This window comes from Fringilla coelebs (assembly GCF_963513975.1).
Source record: "Fringilla coelebs genome assembly, chromosome: 3".
NCBI classification, from domain to species: domain Eukaryota; kingdom Metazoa; phylum Chordata; class Aves; order Passeriformes; family Fringillidae; genus Fringilla; species Fringilla coelebs.
Window position 1 is genome coordinate 82589038 of NC_140030.1, and position 20524 is coordinate 82609561.

General features: G+C 35.8%; 1 protein-coding gene across 3 annotated transcripts in view; it reads right to left on the reverse strand.

The window, feature by feature from the left end:
- The window catches only part of SDCCAG8 (SHH signaling and ciliogenesis regulator SDCCAG8), a 104170-nt gene that overhangs the window by 19897 nt on the left and 63749 nt on the right, over positions 1 to 20524 (reverse strand). For all 3 annotated transcript variants that reach the window (XM_084201781.1, XM_084201779.1, XM_084201780.1), the window contains exon 16: positions 18583 to 18714. In XM_084201781.1, coding sequence (XP_084057907.1) covers positions 18583 to 18714 — 132 coding nt within the window. The remainder of the gene's footprint in view (positions 1 to 18582; positions 18715 to 20524) is intronic.

A 20524-nucleotide genomic window follows, 5' to 3' on the forward strand; every position in this document is an offset into this window, starting at 1 on the left:
TATCAAAACAGAAAACATAGAATCACTACACTGATTACATCACTTCATACTGACATTTTTAATTTTGTGGCTCCTGTTTTAGTATAATTTCTAGTTCTTGGTGGTGACTTCATGCACTTAATGTTAAGAATAAAGTAAGAAAATATACCTTAAAGGGAAAATAGGTAATCAACGAGGTATCTGAAAGACTTCAATTAATATTTTGACAAGTTTCATGGTATGCAAACTATTCTAACGTAATCAGTTTTTATTAATTTAACTCCTTGAATATGAGAAAGCAAATAAATTACAAAAATGTCCGAGATGCTCTGCAGTACTTAAGTTCCAAATTTCTACAAGTGTCAGCTCTGGAACCATTTTTTTGGCTCTTAAACTTTGCTTTCCTCATCTGACACACAGAGATCCTGGAAGTATTCAGCCTCCACACTGCAGTTTGTAACACACCAAGTGCACATGAACAATACATGCCCTGATGAATTATTTCTTATTCAATAATGACATGTATTTTACCATATACAACTATTCTGACCTATTACTGCAAGTTGCACTTGCATTTATTTCTAGAGCTTTGTAGCGTTTTGATTTCTGAAATTTGACTTGCAATCGGATGTCTCTGCCACTACAGCATTGTTACAATCAAAATTAATAGGCCAAGACAGTCTTCTAAAATTAAATTCTAGTATGAAAGGTACATTTGATCATTTGGGGATCTCTCTTTTCATGCTGACAGGGAGACAAGTGAGCGGATGTAGAGAGAATCTGGATATATGGTTCACATATGGGCCTAACAAGAGCAATCTCTTCATATAAAGACACTATTTCTCATGCTAAGTCTACCTTGTTTTCTAATCTCAGCTGAAAGGAATGTTGGAATCTGGGGCAGTTTTCCGCATCAGAGTCTGTTATTTAACTGTCTGATGTCAGAATTATTGTGTTTTCACAGAACCTCTGTAGTTTGGGGTTGTTGTTTTGCTGTATTTTGGGGGATGGGTTGTTAAGAACTACCAATGCTACACCCTCTTATTCTTCTTGGTTATTTTTCCACCCAAAGCACCCTGAAATTCAGGTACCCCAACCAACAACAATTTTTAATTTTTTGGGGTGTTTTTCAGTGTTATATTAGAACTATGAGATTACCCCTGATTCAGGAAACCTGGTATTTGGCATTGCCAAGAATGGGATGTTTTTAAGCACAAGTCCTTCATCTGAGTCTAGATCCAAAAATACAGGTCCCAAGCACAATGCTACACGAGTTGTCATTGAGGTCTTCCTTTTGTATAGCACAGAATCCAGTATGTCAGCACAAGACAAAAGCACTGAGGAAGAAAACAAATCTTGGTTGCTAAGTTAGCCTGTCATGTAGTAAACATTTGTGTGAAGCCACACACCATCTGACCCAAAGGCTCAGAAAGCTACAGCTAGATTTAAAAAAAAAGAGAACAGGACAAAGGAAATCCAGTGCAAATATGCAGAAGGTAGGATGTGGACCATTGCTCATCATAGGGAAATCTTTTACTTTGATCAACATACAGCTGTACCTGAGGTACCTGAGGTACAAAACTTTGCTCAAATAGGTTTGGAAGAAAAATGCCAAAATCCATTGATGCCTATAGCTCATAACAAACAATCATTTCACAGCTCTATCTTAGAAGATGTAAGACAAGATTAGTACAGTATTAACTCCACACAGCACACAGATGCCTTGAATCCAGCAATGTCATGATCTGTGGCACAGCATGGGTAAAATGGAAACACAATGCTTGAAGGACAACAGCCATAGTTTCCAACAAAGTGTTGAGAAGTCTCTGTTAGCTGCCACAGCTCAAAGCATTCATAGGATCAGGAAATTACCAGAACTCATGTTTAATGGATTTAAATAACTGAGTAAAACCAAACACAGCAGCACCTCCAAGCTGTGCAATTCCAAGCAACAACTTCAAGAAAAAAAGCACTGGAACACAGAATAGAACATATGAATCTGTGAGGTACTGTCTAAGCTTACCTCAATTTAAGGAAAGTCCTCAGACAAGGAGGTTAAAGGCACAAGTTGCTCCTTAAGGCTGTGAAATAATTTTGCAGTTAAGCCATTAAGCAACAAAGGGGCTTGAAGGTTTGCAGGTACCTGAAAGTGACATGGTTGACAGACTGTTCTTCATTCAGTTCCCCATGACCAAAAAAAAAGAAAAATTCTTTTTAATTCAGGGTCCTAATTAGGGTGATATTTGGAAAAAATCCAAACCATCCCACTTGACAATAAGAACCTATGTGTTTACACCCAGACTCTTTTGTAGCATATTGTCAGGAGAAAACTAACTAAACTGAACAAAGTACCTACTAGCTCTACCTCACCTAGCTGGGGTCTGAACTTGATTCCAAGTTTTGAAGGAATCCAAGCCTTTTGAGGGAACTTGGCCAGCAATTCAGGCAAAGATTGCTTCAAAGGAAAAAAGAGGCTTGATTTTTTTCCCCCTTTTTCTTTGTCCTCCTCTTTTCTTTTTAAATAAAAGCAACAGCTCTGATTTGCAAGCACAGTTTTGAAAGGAAGGGAGAAAACACTATTACAAATAGCAAGCAAAGCTTTCAGTTTATGAATCTACTAATTCATCCATGAAATATCCAGGTTGCCTTCATCATCATTTCCAAAACACCATATTATATAAGGTAACAATGGAATACTAGGCTGGTCTGTTTCCCATATTTTTAGTTGGCTCAGCTGAAAAGGGAATACAGGCTATTGCCCCAGGATGAGTGAATAATTTAACTCAAATGCAATTTTGCACAAAATTACTTTTACAACTGGAAAAAAAAAAAAAGAGACAAAAAAAAAAAAAAAAGCATGGCTTGTCCGACTCCTTGTTGTTGTTAAACATAAGAAAATTAATTTCCTCCTCCTCCCTACAGCTAAACTAGTATCATTCACAAGGTTTAGTTCACAATGTTGCTGTTAAATCGGGAGGTATAAATCTTGACATCAAAACAATCAAAACGCCAAGCTTTTCTGTGCTAGAGAGGAAACTGCCCCTACACAAAGTGTCAAGTACAAAACTTAGGCATTGCATCTCAGACAGTTCTGCACTGGCCTGGTTGAAATCTCTGCTCAGGAGTAAAATTTATGCTGTTATGCTGAAATAGATGCAAGACAAAATCCCCAAATTGTAGACCGATAATTTAGAAGAGGTCTGTTGCATGTGGAAATGGTTTTGATCTTCAGATCATAAACTCCTGGAGGCACAGATCTTCTTTAATTACATGACTACAAAGAACCATGTGTTTCCATTATGCTATTTAAATAATAGATTTAATTTGAATTTACATTTGTTGATGTAAACATTACTGACTGTAACATTACCCTGCAATCTGATGCAGAAAGTCACTGAAGTATTAGAAAAAAATTCCTTCCCAAAAAGATTACAGAGGAAAGAATCCCCAATTGTGCTATTTAAAAATATGAATAGAAATTAGCTAAATAGAACAGAATAAATTTTAGTGGAACAGAAATTTTAGGATGATATTTTCACACAAACAACACTAACATCTCAAGTAATTCTAATTTTTAATTCTGCTCCATAGTTATCTATTGTGTTTATGGGACCAAATGAGTTCAGATGTTTCCAGCAACCAAAGTTCCACTGATTATTAAAAGGAAAGAGAGTAGCATGGGAAGGATCACTCACTTATCTTGCAACACTGCTTTAACCAAAGTACAACTGGGGGACTCTGCTAATGAATTTAACTATCAGGATGCTAATCAGTTCTGTTTTTTACCAAAATTAATTGAACCTCTGTTTTTGCATAAATAGTCCCTGTTGTTTAAAACTTTGGGGCTGCTTCTGTACATTTGGGGGTGGGGGATGGGGGGTGAGCTCAAATGGAACAGGTTGTACTGGGTCCAGAGACAATTCAGCAAAAGAACAGCTCAGAGGGAAACATTTGAACACAGTAATATAGGGTAAGCTTTCCCCTTGCACTATTAATAGAAAAAACCCAAAACCAAAACATCCCACCCAAAAAACCAGAGCTCACTATTGCTGTATAAAAAGGATTATAGTTTTGTATAAATGACTTGCAAGCACTTTTAACAGATACTAAAATTGTTCATTTCAAAGAACCTAGGCAGAAAGATTAAAAACATCTACGTACCATAAAGTTGGTACTGGTCAGTTTATGCCATGATGCTATTAAAAAAATTACTTACAAATTGTTGAACTTGCAGATTATATGTAATCATAATATCAGCATTAATTATAACAACAACTAAGTCTAAAATTTGCCAAAACAGAGACAGTTGAAAGTGGGAGCAGACTGAGGAAAAAGTAATAATATTCTGTAGAGATTGTACTGGCTTTCAGTTCTGAACATGTAACTCAAAAGACAACTGAGCAAACAAATAAATTGCATGAAAAATTTTGAACAAGCAGAGGTTTTTGTTCAGTGTGTACATCCACAATATATGTTTTTCCAGATAATCCAGAAATCTTCAGAACTTTTCCAGAAAATATTCCTTCCACATGTACTGTTGGAATACTGAAAATTACATTAAACATAAGAAAAACATAAAATGGTAAAGAAGAGAATACAAAACAGCACTGTAAGAATATTTTTAGCATTTTGTCTTTGAAGTTTTTATCTTTTTCCATGTTACTTGATGTTTTTTTTGTCTGGTAGTATGTAAGCCCTCAAACCCATTCTTCTTTTCCTTTTGTCCTTATACTAACCTGCAAAAGGAATGAGTGCAAATATAAGGCCTTTTGTCTGATCTAAAAACTCAAACAGAGAAAAAAAAATCCTGAATGTAAGTAGAGAGATGATGGGCAGACAAAAAACAAATACGTATTTAAGTGCTAGGTTTGAAAAAAGACCCCTTATTAGATCCAGATCACCATAAACAGTCCCAGCAGTGGGGGAACACTCAACACTGTAGATGAAGGATCAAGAGGAATTCACATAATCTTGGGGTTTTGATCACATCTTTAACAAATGCATGTACTTACGGCAAGGTACTCTGGAATGCAAAAATTTAATTTAACAAATATGAGAAAAGCATAATATTGACAACTTTCTTAATACTTTGCACATTGCAAAGACAGTCACTATAACTTATTTTGCTCTCCTTGTTGTTCACTTCTCCATCCCCATATCTCAAGTGTGCAACAAGAGGGTAAAACTCTTTGTAACAATCAGATTTTCTTAACCTACTTGCAGTTTTGAAATCATGTTCAGAAAAAATGCAGTGAATGTGTCAAAATTGTTATTCATGAGGATACAGGCCTCTCACTTCAACTTACAGCAGCTACCTAAATGATTTTAACAGGAACTGACCATTTCCAATATGTAATAGGTAAATCTCTCCTTTTGCAGAGTGGGAAAAAAAATAGCTGAAGTTTCTCGAATAATTACTTTGGTAAATGTATATGTTCCATCAAATCTATATGATAAAAACTGGATGACCAAGCCATAGACACGTTTTTTTAAATATCGAGTCAGATATTAATAGGACTTACCACAATATATTTACCATTAAAGCAATTGTTCTAAGACCTAGTAGCTGGCTGTTTACTGCGATACTTTGGTGACCCCAGAGAAGTCAATACAACAACTTTTTCAGTCAGAGGGTGAGGTGTTTTTACATTTGATGGAGTCCTTGAAGAACTGGGCTTCCATTAAAAAAAATAATGGAGCCCTTCTTTATTTAAACCAATACATGAAAGTACCAGTTCTGGTGCACTATGTGTGTTATCAGCTCCTGGATTAGTTACAGGAGTTACTATCAACATTCAGTCTCACAGATTGCAACATCATTATTTATGCTCATATTATAGAACAAAACCAAAAATAGTATTTTGAAATCTTTGAATATTTCAATATAGCATCCAGAGAAATTCTTACATTTCCATTAATATGGAGGAATAATGCTGTTTTGATCCTTGCCACAGACTATTGATTTTACACATATTTACATGAAAACTACTGTGTGAGCTTTTTGTATTGCAGTACCTTTCTTAGTAACAATAAAAAAGACTTTATTTCTTTTGATACAGTTTAAAAACAGTTCTGTAAACACAGAAGCAGCTAGTGATTTAACATCCTTTTTTGCCCTTTCTCTATCTCGGTACAGAACACTGAAATCAGTATTTCAGTAGCAGTGAATTCCAAAAAGCACTTTTCCTCAAAGGAACTTTATACTCATAATGTTTAGATCAATATTGAGATAATATTTAGATAATTTCATTGTCCACTCCCATTAAGGTCATCTTCTGCTTCTTTCTTGGTCAACAAGAGCATCTTGCAGGTTAGGAAAAACATGGCTTTGTTCACCTTTGCCTAAGGCAATACAGATTTGGAAGCACAAGCCTTCAATAACTAACTTCCACAGAACATGTAACTATCCCAAATACACATCAGGGCTAACCTAGAAACTGCTTCCAAGATTCTCCTACAACAGACTTACAAGCATTTACCAGTCATAGTCTTTCTCTAAGATGGACCACAAAGAACACAGTAACACAGAGAAAGGAAAATATGTCCAAGAAGCAGTGGTCAAAGCCCTTCTCCTCCTAGAGGTGCCATAGGACTTCTAGCACCTCAGTAGAATACACGATTTTTATTCAAAAGGGTTTTGCCTGAAAGACTCTCAAATATTTTAGGTGGGACTGTACATTGGACTGGACTCATTTTATCTGAGTCAAGCAGACCTTATTGTCACTTGGATCTTCTCTTCCAGGAAACCTGTCATTTCAAACACAAATCTTGGACAACTGACCATCAATCCATTTCAGAACAACAAACACAGTGAAGATATCTGTACTCAGCTTTAATATATATTTTCCATGTCAATCACAACTGCAAAGAGTAAGAGGTGCAATGACTGTTGCCTCATTGTGACCGTTATGGTGTCCTTCATGTTAGAGACAGTGCCACATAGAGAAATTATGGATTTAATTTCCAGGTTGTATTATAATTATCTACTCCTTACAAAATGAGCAAAGAACTATGCCTTGGTCAGAGGGTTCAGCAGGGCACTATCACAAATAATTGTCTGCTGCAATTACCCTTTCTGACATGAAGCCTGGACTGCAAGTCCTATTTTTAATTCAGTGGTTTCTACTTTTGTTATTCACTACCAATTCCTCTGCACCCAGCAATGTCAAGAGGTCAACAATTAAATTAATTCAGAATACATCATGAACGTAAGAGTGACCCTATATTATATCTTCATTTTTTCCCTTTCATCATCCCTTTATTTGACTGCATTTCAGTAAATTATCCATGTAGTTTTTATTTTGACAGCTCTCTTTACAGCAGTAAAACAAAATGTGTGCATTGCAAATGGCAAAGATTCAAATTTCAGCTATGTTTATCCAAAATAGCACTGAACTGCTTCTGTACTTATGCTATACTGCCTACAGCCTTACGGAAGGGGAGACAGATGGGATGAATTTAGCAGGGAAACAGCTGTGGCTTGAAGAAGAGACAAGCAAAAGTTTTGCTATCAGGCTTCATTATGTATCAAGGTACCAGTAAAATGTGTATCCGTAAGGCAGCCAAAAAAGTGTTTTTCATTTGACTAGTGATAATTACCTTTTCTCAACAGCTGACAATGTTCTAAGCACCATTAAATAGGTATAATAATTAAGCAATAAGATAAGACAGGCAGTGCCTTGCTGGGGATTATTGCTCGCCTCGGGTGTGTTGCGAGGCACAAGGCTGAAGGGCGAGTGACTTCAGCCACCCGAGAAATGTAATAATCCCTCAGAAATGCACTGCCTGGAGTGTCTTCTTGCTATTAAAAATGGAAATTTAAAAAGGACAAAATGCTAGACACATTTCCTGTGGATTTTATTGACATGGGTTAACATTACAGGAAGTCAATGCAGAAACTCCATTTCTGCTTAGCCTATGAAAGTCCTTTCCCAAGGACACATATGTCTCTGCTCAGCTTGTTTGTGCATTCTATTCATAATACTTATTTGAGAAGCACAAGTATTTGCATCATCTAACACATGCGTGACAAGGCACAAAAGATTGTAACAGCCTTCACAATGGTAAAACTTAAAGTGTTCTTAAGTCATGCACTCCCAAAAATTTATTCTGTGCAATTGTCTATGTTTGGTATCAATTTAAAGACAATTTTTTTTTTAGTTCTAAAATTGTGTGTATCTATATATTCACATATGTGTTTTTTAATATATATATATAAAAGGTCAGCCACTCAAATGATCAAAGCATTAGGGAAAAAAGCCAAACAAAACAACCCAAAAACCCCCAAAAACCTTTTTTGACTACATGCAAGTCACATAGCTAAAACTAAGGCAATATCTCTGGTAGTGTGGGAAGTGCTAGTGCAGCACTCAAAAAAATTACACTGCTTTACATAAACCGAGAAAGTTTACTGTCATTTCAGCCATGCCACTGAGAGAACTGGAGACCTGAAACTATTTCGCAACCTTGACTTGAATCAAATCTGAATTCTAAAGACCACTCAGGATCAGGCCCCAAGTAATGAGATATGTTTGGGTCAAGGATTCATTTCCATCTGTGTAACTGAAGGCGGAATCTAGGGCTCTGAGGTTAAAAAGAACTTTAAAAAAGTTAAAAATGTCCTTTCTCCTTTTTTCCCCTCCATCCGTGACTTTACAGTTCACAAAGAACAAGTTAAACAAACACAGAATAATCTTATTATCCTTTTCCATTTCTTTCATATTTTCCATCATCACTATTTTATTCCAGAACCAATCTGAGAAGCCCTGCTGAGAAGCACACACAACACCGTCTGGAGTACCCTAGAAATACAGATGCTAAGTAGGTCTTATCATACTGTCCTTCCTTTTAGACACTTCCATAATCTCTATTTCACCAAAACTTTTTCTAGTAGCAGTTGAGGAATAACACATTTAAGACCACATTTCAAGAAAGTAGCCCAGTGCCTGTTACTATTTGACTACTACCAATTAGCACATAATAAACATAGGGGTTTTTTTTAGCATTTAATTTCTTGTAGGATGGCAATTTTTTTAGAGTGCACTCAGAAACTGATAATGATTATGACTGGAGCTCTGGAAGTTTAAGTCAGAAAAGAAATAGCCAAAATAAAGTTCTATCTCTGTTTCATCTGACAAAAACACTGAAAAAAACCTGCTCCCTGGTCTCATAATGCATAAACTAAGCGCTCAGTGAAAGATGGAAACAAACAGCATGATAAGAAAATATCCCACCTCTACGTGCAACATTGGCATGGAGCTAGTGACATAAGACACATCAAGGCTAAACAGATTTAAGAACTAAAGGCTAAAGAAATTTAAGAACAGGTTAGATTTATATATGGAAAATGAGAGTATCCACAGTCAGATCAACTTCCAGAGGAACAGTATTGGATCCTGCAGAAGCAATCAAAACACTGAAGTTATTGGGAAAAAGCAGTCTTCCAATAACCTTGCAAAACTCCATCACTTATGATATTAAAACATAAATTATCATTAGTTTGTGTCTCCTTCTCTTACAATAACCTTGAAAGGAGGCAGGTGAATAGATTTTGTTACAGAGCTGGTAAATTTTCATGACACACTTGCAAAGCTCTTTAAATGTTACTCATCTGTCTTCATTTTCAGTTCTCCACTATATGGGAACAGAGGGTTTTAAATAGCCTTTGTCAGAAAATCTCAGAATCATACAGAGCGATCAAAACTAGAAAGAAATCTGCTACTGCTTAAAGTAATTTGCCACACGGGTTAATAGTTAAATTTTACTGTAATTGTGAATTCACTGAAGGCTTAATAGGAAAATACCAATTACAGTCAAATATCCCAGCTAGGTATTTGCTGTTGAACTACTGCATAGTGGTAGGCTCACGGTGGCTATTTGAAAAGGGTTTGGTGGGTTTTTTTGTTTGGTTGTTTTTTATGATTTTTCTGACATAACTCAAGGATACCACAAAAATACAGTACAAAAAATGAACTTTAAAAATGCAGATGGAAAACAATATGGAAGAAAGAAAAGAAGGTGATTATAACAGTCAGGGACTTCAAGTTAATTTTTTAGATGGTCAACAAAATCAAAACTTGTTAAAGATTGTTAAAAGTTTCAGGAAGAACATGGATAGTTAGGGCTGTCCTCCAGATTTTATACTACATTGGAAAGGCTACTACCCTTTTGGAAAGGTAGAAAACTTTATTCTGTAATTCCGGGTACCTTTTAATGGGTAACTTAAGCAAACTCAAGCTAATTTGAATGACCAAGACAGATATGCTTTTTGGTGCTTTCTCTCACCATTAAACAGCTATGTTTTTATGCTCAAGACAGCAAAGGAGCACATTGACCCAGACTGCTCGCTTCTTATTTCACATCTCTGGGGAAAGTGGTGAGGGAGCTGGTCCATAACTACCACCTTGGACCAGAGGTGTTACTACCAGGCACTGAAGGCAAAGTGTTTTAAAGAAGATATGCGGGTGGTGAAGGGATAAACTGGTGGATTAACACAATCATGTATGACCACCAGAAGCAACCTTTATTCAAAATTAAAACTCTTGCAGGTGTGTAGCAAATGTAGGAGAATTAAATGGGGTTCCCTGGAAAACAACGGGTGAGTTTCTGTCCAGTTATGCACATCTTTTTCAGTGTCAGTTATGATCTGCACAGCAACAAGAATTTCTAGATCTTGCCGAATCAAGGAGAGTCTGGGCTGAGCTGTCAAAGACATCACCTTTATCCACCTCCATTTTAGAGGAATCAAGAATGCTTCGTTAATGCTAAATTAACATTTAAATTTGAAAACCAACAACTGTGCTGACAACAGAAAGTAACAAGAACAGCCTGGAACCTTATGTTGTGCTGTTTTATATCACACATATTTCAGGGCTTTTTACATTCCTAGTAGACAAGAACACAAGCTTACTATTAGTGAGCTGTAGGCTTTGACTCAGTTCATGATGGCATGAATATGAACTATCCCTCTTCTGTTTTGGAGAAGGCAGAATACATTAAAGTAGTAGGGTAGAAGATACTCTCAGAAGTGGACAATTACCAGACTCTTGCAGAGGGGGTGTAAGCCAGAGAGTTGGTAGCTGCTGAGCACAGGAACAAGCAAACCTGGCTATTTTCCCACCTAGCTTTTCTTTGAGACATGGACCGATACAACTTTCCCAGATATCATCTTCCAGTTCCTCAAACAATAAAATTGTGGTGGCCAGCAGTCTTGATGTGCAAAATGAACACAGACATTGTGACTTCCCCTCTACACCTTCTTCCTCATATTGACTGTATTGCTATGCAATTAAATCAAGTGCAGCATTAACTAATCATTAAAGAAGGTAATTCAGATAATTATCAGCCCATTAACATGACCTCAAATGCAAAAAAAGGCTGCAACAAATTCAGAAACAAAAGGAATATATAAGGATATGGAGAAGTAATTGGAACATGAGAAACTGAAACATAAGCTAGGCCAAGCAGTTTTGGTCACATGAACCCTAAACTCTTTGACAATTCATTTTTTCATTAAGGAAATGCAATAAATCTTACCAACATTAACTTTAACAAAACACTAAATATCATGCCCATCAGCAATTGTTAACTAAGTTGTTGACAAGTATCTGACTAAAACAAAGAGCATAGCCAACAGGAACAACTGAAAGGGAACAAGAATTCTCAGAGAATTTCTTCACATTTAAACAGATTTTTGAATATTTTGAATTATGACTCAGCACAAAAAAGGAGGAGTGGGCTGATAAATTTAAGAGATGTTATCAGCTTTGAGAAAGTCTGGGACACTGCACAGAAAGAAAGAGATGACTCAGAAGATTGAAACAGCAGACACAGGATGAAAGTCTTACACTATATATTCAATGTGTTCTCAGTTCATAGTAAAAGTGTCTGCTGAAAACTTGAATTTACTTGGGAGAAAGATGTCCTGGATGCACTTCTTAGTGTAGCTGTCAAAAAGGCAAACGTGACTGTAGGATGCATCAGTCAACAAATTTCTAGCAAATATATCAATTCTATATATACAAATATATTCAAATGTCCCCACCCAAGACAGTTTTGACTGCCTATATTTAAAAAAGATCAACAATGAGAACACCAAGGTGATGAAGAGCTTATTGCAAAAAGAACAAGGAGGAAGACTACTTATAAGCAGACGTAGGACTGGACAGACGCATCCATTGTCTACAATTATTTGCATTACCAGTTCAGATCCTTTTGAAGAACTGCTTGTCCCAATTCTGGCTCAAAGACAAGTAGGTACAAATGAAACAGAGATTAATTCAGACCAAAAATATGAAGGATCCCAATGAAAAGATCTGTGGAATAAGTTGTCCAAATTGGAATGGTGAGGCCTACAGAGGAGCTCAATACGTTCTCGAAGAAATATATGTGTGTATCAACTATATATAGGTACATATATTTTAGATACATACACTTGGAAACAGATGAACACAGTACTCTGTGACCTAGAATACATCGTACAGAACATTATTAAGTTCCCTAAATATCTCTCTGGAAATTGGGTAGGATATTCCCCTCTGCTTCTTATTTGCTTCTTAAAGCTGAGAACTTATTTGCACACAATTTTGCAGCATTTCATGAAAATCTTGTATTTCACTCTTTGTATACTTCAATTTTTCTAACAACTAAGAAAATTTTTGCTTTGTATGTCTACGGTTTAGGTAGTTGGGGAATAAATCTTCAAAAACAGTGTTTGGGGTCTTATAAACTTACATAACTTATTAACTATTTTGAATGGGAATATTATACATATAAAAGCATATATAATTATTTATAATAATTAATGTATTCGTACCACACTATATACAGACACCTACTTAAACTGAGAAAGGGAAAAAATAGTTAAAAATATATATAGTAAATAAACAAATGGTGAACAACAGAAGAATAGAGAGGGAGAGATTCTGAACATCCAATTTCTTTTCCAGAGAATTTGGACTGTGAGCAAACACCCCAGTATTAAACAAAAGCCAAATACATGTTCAGACTCTGGCAGGATTTGCAACTTATATATGTGTGTAAGTGTATACACACTAGTCATTAATTATTTCCAAATAGCAGGTCTCTGGAGTACACATTTCTCAATTTAAAATATAAGCCTATTAAATAGTAATAAAATAATTAAGTAATAGTGACAACCCCACTGATTGGACAGAGCTGAGAGTTTTATCTGTCTGCACTGCAGTGCTGACACACGGTGACCACAGAGCTTTTTACAAACTCCTTCCATGAAGGGCTGCACAATTATGTATCTCCAATCGCTACAGCCATCCTGTTACATCAAAACCACACCAAAGATAGATGGGTGTGAGTAATGATGCTCAGGAAAAAGTGCAGCACACTGCTTTTTAGACATTGAGACAATGTGAATATCTCTATATCTCAAATAGCAAAGGTTCTATGGACACTACCTATGTTAATCTCTATTTTCAATCTGAAAATTAATGCACTTTAAAAAGCCACAATATAGTGCATTTTTAATCTATGATTGCATTGCTAAATACATGATTGGTCTAATAAAATATAGGAACAATTACCTCACTGTCACTTTAAAAAATACACTAATCTGTTGGTAGAATAAGGAAGACAATGTATTTAACTGAAAATGAACTGGACTGGAAGATAATAAAGGTCTTTCAGGTAATGACATAACCTAAATTCATCCATCCGTTATTGTTTCTTGCAAACACACATACACATAAAAAAGTACTTCAGTTTTAAGGAGAAAATGTAAAATTTCAAATGCAACTTGATTGCTTCAGTTATCAATTAATAATTTTAATTAGTAGTTCTACTGAAGATTTGCCATGAAATCAAAAATTTCTATTCAGCAGTGCAATAGTGACAGCAAACTAGCTATTATGATTTTACATAGCAGATATTTGAAAATGCTGGTGTATTCTCTCTAGATATGTCTCAATTCCCATAGATATGTGCTCTCTTAAGCATACATGATCTTGCATACACTACCACTTAGTAACAAAACAAAACAAAAATGGTGGAAAATAGCCTTTACAATCTTTGTCAAACTGAGTACCACATTTTCAATCAAGTGGTCTGTTTAAAGACCCATTTTAGCTACCCTTCCAGACAAGCTTATCCATAAGAATCATACATTTGCCATAGGTAGAAAACAAATATAATTTGTCACATGTTGTGCCATACAGACATTTCTGCACAGTTGCTGCACCACACTAGAATGTCTGAAGGGGAAGACACCCCAGGTAGTTGGCTGCAGACACATCTCAGCAACATGGCACGTAGTTCCAATTTGACACATAGAGTCTTTATAAATCCAATGTCTATGAAGTCAAACAAATCTCCTTCTTATTTATAGTAACAGGCGAGAGCAGATCTCTGCCGTCTTGTTACACAGATGGTTGTAACATTTTTATAGTTAACTTACAACCACTGATGCCTAAGGAATAGACACACATCTGCCCCAAACTGCCAGTCCTGTAGGCTCTTCTTTTTAACTTTAGCTAGCAAAAATATAGTCGAAATACGTCTAACAGTGTCACCTCCAAAAAGCTACCACAACAAAAAGCCCCACACAGATTTGCATTAAATGTATTATTATTGTTAATTTTATACCGATTGGACATTGATCACACACATTACAGCAAAAATTACAATAATATGAACCGTAACCACAAGATCTGAGAGAAAATTCATAGCCCCACATTCCTTATGCTGAACTTTAGAAAAATGTTGGGAAGGAAACTCATTAGAGGCTTCTAAATTAATGTTTTATTAAAAAGATTTTAAAATAGTCTTATATTTAATATAAACTATGGTCCAAATACTTTTTTTTCCCTTTAACTGCTTCATAAAAAATAAAGGCATGTCTGGCTCATCCTGAAACAGGGAAAGAAATTGCCTCGGATTTTCTTCTCCTGCTTGAAGGTCTTCAACAGGAAATATACAATGGAAAAGAGCTAAGCTATTTTTCATTAAATGCCTCTTATTTTAGATACTGGCTGTCCACAGAAGCAATCCTCTAAATAGCTGAGTTACAACCAAATACTTGTTTTACGAGAAGAACAGATGAAGTAAAGCCATAATTGAACCTTGTAAGTATAAGAGTTATCAATTAAGTTCAGTGAAAGTTCAAACAGCCTGATGAAATCCTGACCCATGGCAGCTTGGGCAAATAATACTTTTTCATATATATGGTTCAAACAATAATAGATCTAGGCAGGTTCTTGTCTTTTTCTTCTTACTCTTCAAATTGGAAAAGAGCTTGTGAGAAAGTGGATGCATTTACATAACTGGTCTAACTATAGAGGCGAAAATGCACACCTGGGAATTCAGTTTGAAAACAGATTAAAGAAAGAATGAACCAACTTTATACATGCAGTTAACCAATTCATTTGGCTTTGAATTTTCCTTCATCTGGAATCTATTCAAATTATGTAGGGTGGAGCACTGAAAAAACCCCCCAAAAGGTAGAAACCTTTTAGTTTTGCTTCATACTCTTTTTATTCTTGGCTAGTTTCTACCTCTACAATAAGAAATTCTGTACTTTCTGTTATCTGCTAATTTCCACTATGAACACAAATCTACAGAATCGAAATTTGAAGAATTTTATAAGATGGTTTGCTTTGAGGTTTAAAATTTATAAAAATGGACTCTGCTACATAACAGACAAGAATTTCTGCAAGATTCCCATCCATGAAGATACACAGGATGACCAGCTCCATTTGGACTCATAACATATCACCTTAGTCCTGCAAACTGTACATCTTTCAATTCAAGTTTGCCTCAGTAGCATGAGACAATTGTATCATTTAGGATGGACATCTACCTCTTTTAATGCCATATTTCACTGAGTAAAAGCACATCAAAAGGGCTGGATATTTCCATTACACTGAGAAGGCTGATTCCATATTCTGTTTAATGACCTGGCACTTAAAGTAATCTCTTTCTTAGAAATTTGCTTATTTAATTTTGGACTACATTCATTTGCATCACACAGAGGTAGGAATGGCACTAAAACATCTTTCTTGTTCAGTTTCAGAAGTGCAACTATTATGACTGCCAAAATATTTTTGCACCAAAAGAAATTCTGACTGATCATTTAGGTATTGTTTCTTCCACAAAACAGTAATATCAGGGCCTGTCATGCTGTCCCCTAGATAAAACAAGTATGGACAGTGATACCTTCTCAAACAAACATCACAATACCTTATTTTTAAAATGCAAATGTTAGGTTCCAAGTTTAGCCAAAATCATTTTAATACAAGAAATTTTCTGAAGATCCAGAATAACAGCAGCTAGAAAATTAGGTCAGAATGCTCTTTGTGGGACTGTGTTGCAAAACAGCCACTGCTATTTGTAGCCGTTATGTGTATATAAAGGAGAATACAAAGGCGAAACAAATGCGTTAAGAAGTAACCATCATCAACAGTATTTTGCTGAGATTATAAAGATCTAAGTGATGCATGAAAATCTGAGGCAAAATACCTTATTATTATTATTATTATTTATTGTTCTGCTTTTACTAAATAGTATAGCCAGATATCTATTTTCAAAATCAGAAGAGAAAAGTCACTATTTTTATTTAGTGCAAATTCTTCAAATAAATATATCCAACTGGGAGATTTATTTGTTGGGGTAGTTATTCCTTCTGCTTTCTTCACATAGATTTGTAAACTTCATGACCAATTTACACCATTTGGGAATTAATCCTGAAAATCTACTACAGTTTTCACATGGAAAATTAAAATCAAATTACACTGATTTTTTTAAAGCAGTGTAGAGTATCAGCCTTGTCACTTATTAGTTGGAATTTAAATTAATAGAGTGCAAGATGACAATTAAAAATATGTTAAAAGAGCCATCTCTTAAAATGCTGGTAAAGTATATTGTTCATGTTTAGAACACCTAATAATCTCTGCCATATTTCCATATTCTAAAATATTAAATAAGACAAATGCTATTACTGCCCTGTTTTCTCTGTTGTCTGCAAAACAGCAGCAGAAGGTAAGGCATTGCCTGCAGCATGACCACTCTGCTTTCAAACCACTTTTGTGTTCTGGATTAATGCTTTCAGTCTTTTCTACTGTATAATCATTGCTGCTGCAGCAGAGAATGAGCAAAATTTTCCAGTAGATCTATTTATAAAAATAGATAGAGGAAAGGTTACCCTAAAAACTTGCAAAGCACTTTTAAATTCTACTACTCATATTCTGTAGAAGAGCAGCTAGGAGAAAAAAGAGGTGGAAAAATTTTTTCTCCTGAAAGTAACCTCGAATCCTCAGTCCTGCATATGATAAGAATCCACCATAACCTAAAGAAATCAAAAGGGAGGTGAGACAAATGGAAAGATTGTGTGGTTACACAGAATAGGAACGCAGTTGCAGCGTTTTGAATTTCTTTGTTCTCTGAGCTATAAATGATAATGACAATCCAAGGTTACAGAAGAACAGGATGAGGTACAGACAGAAATCTGAAAGGGACGAGGAAAGAAGCAGTTCTGGATGACTGAAATGAACACATGAAGTGCTTGCAAGAAAGAAGATTATAGACAGAGAATAAAGAGATGGCACTAAAAAAAATAAATTAAAAAATCAATACTTTAAAGAAATGAGCATAGAGGACTGGCTGCTTTAATACTTGCAAGCTCTGCTCCTCTCAGGTGGTCAATGATGAAAAAAAGCAAAAAGAATTTTTCCCAGTAAGGGCTGTCTAGTCCAAACAAAGTTAAACTGCATTTTGCCTTTGACTACAGACAAGATGTAGCTTGGATGAGTGGATTTGCAGAGTTACCTCTCAGCCTCCTCTTTACTTCATCCTCTACCCTCTACAAGCATGTCAAAACTACCTCCAGCGCCTGTTACACTTAATGTAGAGTGGAAAGCAGAGCAAGAAAGCACAGATGAACTTTCTGGAACCAAAAGAAAAAGACTCCACAGTGATCTTTGAGAAAGTCTAATCCATATCACAGCACAAGCCATTATCAGTCTGGATACTCTGGCCAAAACAGTCAGTTGATATTGAAAATATTTCACACTAGCCTTGCTGCAGCTGCTCCCAGCTCATCCTGAGGAAGTCACTGCTTCTCTGCAAGGCTAGTGGTGCCTGGAAATGGTCAGTATTTCTCTGGTTACTATGATTTTCAGTAAGATTTGTCTGTTTATACAAGTTAAATGATGGCAAACCCCAAAAATACAACTATTACATGGCATAACGGAACACACATCTGTACTCTACATTCACATCACTGAATAACCTCCTCCCTCCTTCCTTCCCAGCTCCCCCCTCCCTTTTTTTTTTAAATGGTAAGACTATTCATACAAGTTAGAGCAGAGAACAGCCGAAGCAGCCCACACACATATGTACTAGGTTTAAATTCTTTGGAAGACTATGTTGTTCAAGCTTTCCTTTTATTTATCCAAAATGGCACAAGCAAAAGATGTTAAAAAAACCAACTTGACAGAATGGTTGGGGAGGGGGAAGGAGTGGTCATTTCATAAGGAAAGAATATCACTTTCACACAACCTCGTGTCATCTTTATGTTTACACAACACGACTGGTACAGTTGAGCATATCACATACTGACAGATTAACAGGACCTCCTACCTTGACTTCATTCTCTCATGCATTCTCCCATGCTGGATACACTGTTGGTCCAATTCATCATTCCGTTTCTGCATCTTCTCCAATCTGCCATGAAGATACTCTTTTTCCTGACTAAGCTGGTTGACTTCAGATCTACAGAAGTAAAACAAAGCGATGATGGATGTTGTCAGATTTCATCCTGCAGTGTGCCATCAGTATGTGGCTTCAGCATTTATAAAATTTCATACATTTATATGTAATGCATAAACAAGCTATTACTAGAACTTACAGAAACAAAATGCTGTTTCAGATAATCTCAAGACAAAAGAATATGATACTGGGGGTTATCTTCTAAATATGCCACTGGCAATCACTCAATTATAGGTTGGCTACATTAATTTCAGCCTACTTAAAACAGGCATGCCATTTGGCATTATGCATCTATGTTAAATAAGATCAATAAATTTAAATTCATACTTGTTAAGCAAGAATCTGGCTAACATTTTGAAAACACATTTTAATTTCTTTATAAGCTAACATTTAGTTTAAAAAACAGCTACTTGTTCAACCTTTACTCCGTTTTATAGGTTGAACTCTCAACAGTTCACAGGTTGAACTCTCAATAGTGGTACTGTTTTAGAAACTTTAGTAACCTCCTATGTCTAAAATAACATTGCACAGATTAAAAAGACATCAACAACAAAACCCCCATCAACCCCTCCCCCACAAAAAATACTGACACCCAACCAAAAACCCAAAGCCTCACTAAGAGGAAAATTAACTAAACTTTCAGAAACAAGGGACAAATCATACAGGCACATACTAATCTACATAAAACTCAGCACAGCCTTTAAGAATATTAGTCACTTCTAAGCAATTCTTATTCTTCACGGGTGAGCAGAGACACCAGATCCATGAATGACCTGGGACTGCTACTTGCTACATCTTTAACCATCAGCCCATGGAGAAACAGGCATGAGCTGTTTCTTAATATCAGGAAAAGACCTCAGATTAAATAGTGATAAAATATACATTATGCACTTGTACAATTTTAACTCTTTGGAAAAGGTTAATGAGAACATGTCAGAATCTGCTATACCATCAGAAAGTACAAATCAAAAGCAAGCAAATTTGATTTATGGCATCTGCCACTCCATATCTCAAGGTTAAAAAGCTTCAGATATATCTTTAAATCATAAACTTAAATATGCTGCAATTACAGCAGAAAGATACTTTACCTTCCTGGCTGTTACAGAATGCAACAAAAACTGACATTCTGAAAAATACAACAAAGTGCAAGGAGGAAGGAATACTCCTCCTTCAAAAACATGTTGTTACATTGACAAGTCAAATCTAGAAATGACAACATGATCTTTTCATGTTTAAATAGAGAACAATGCATGGTATCATCTGTGAATCTAAAAGAACTTAGCAAAGGAAACTTTGGACCAAGACTGTATGTAATTGAATTTAGATTGAGAGTTACAGCTCTATTAAGGAAGATCACACACAAATACATCGGAATTGTACTAATAGATTTTTTGTACATCAAATTTCAGTGCACAGGAGTTTCCTGGATGGATATATAATAGTGGGCAGGATGTCATATGAAGGTAGCAGAAACTGAATTTTTCCACCGACCATTTTACAGAAATACTACTAACTTAAATGTCGGCATTAACAAAGCACTGCCAGCTGGACCAACTGTTATCACACAATGTGAATGCAGTCTGTACTTGATACTGATACTGTAAGACAGACAACCAGCAGATAAAAGCAAAGTTTCACTGCAGAGCAGCTCAAAGAGACCTGACACGGGACTAAATTCAATTCCGCATTCCTTTTTTGCCAGCAAAATTCAGCAACAGCATTTGCCATGTAGGAATACTGTAAATTATCACATTTGTTGGGTTTCCCAACTGGGAGATCCTGTTTCTTTTTCTGTATTTATATGTGACTGTCT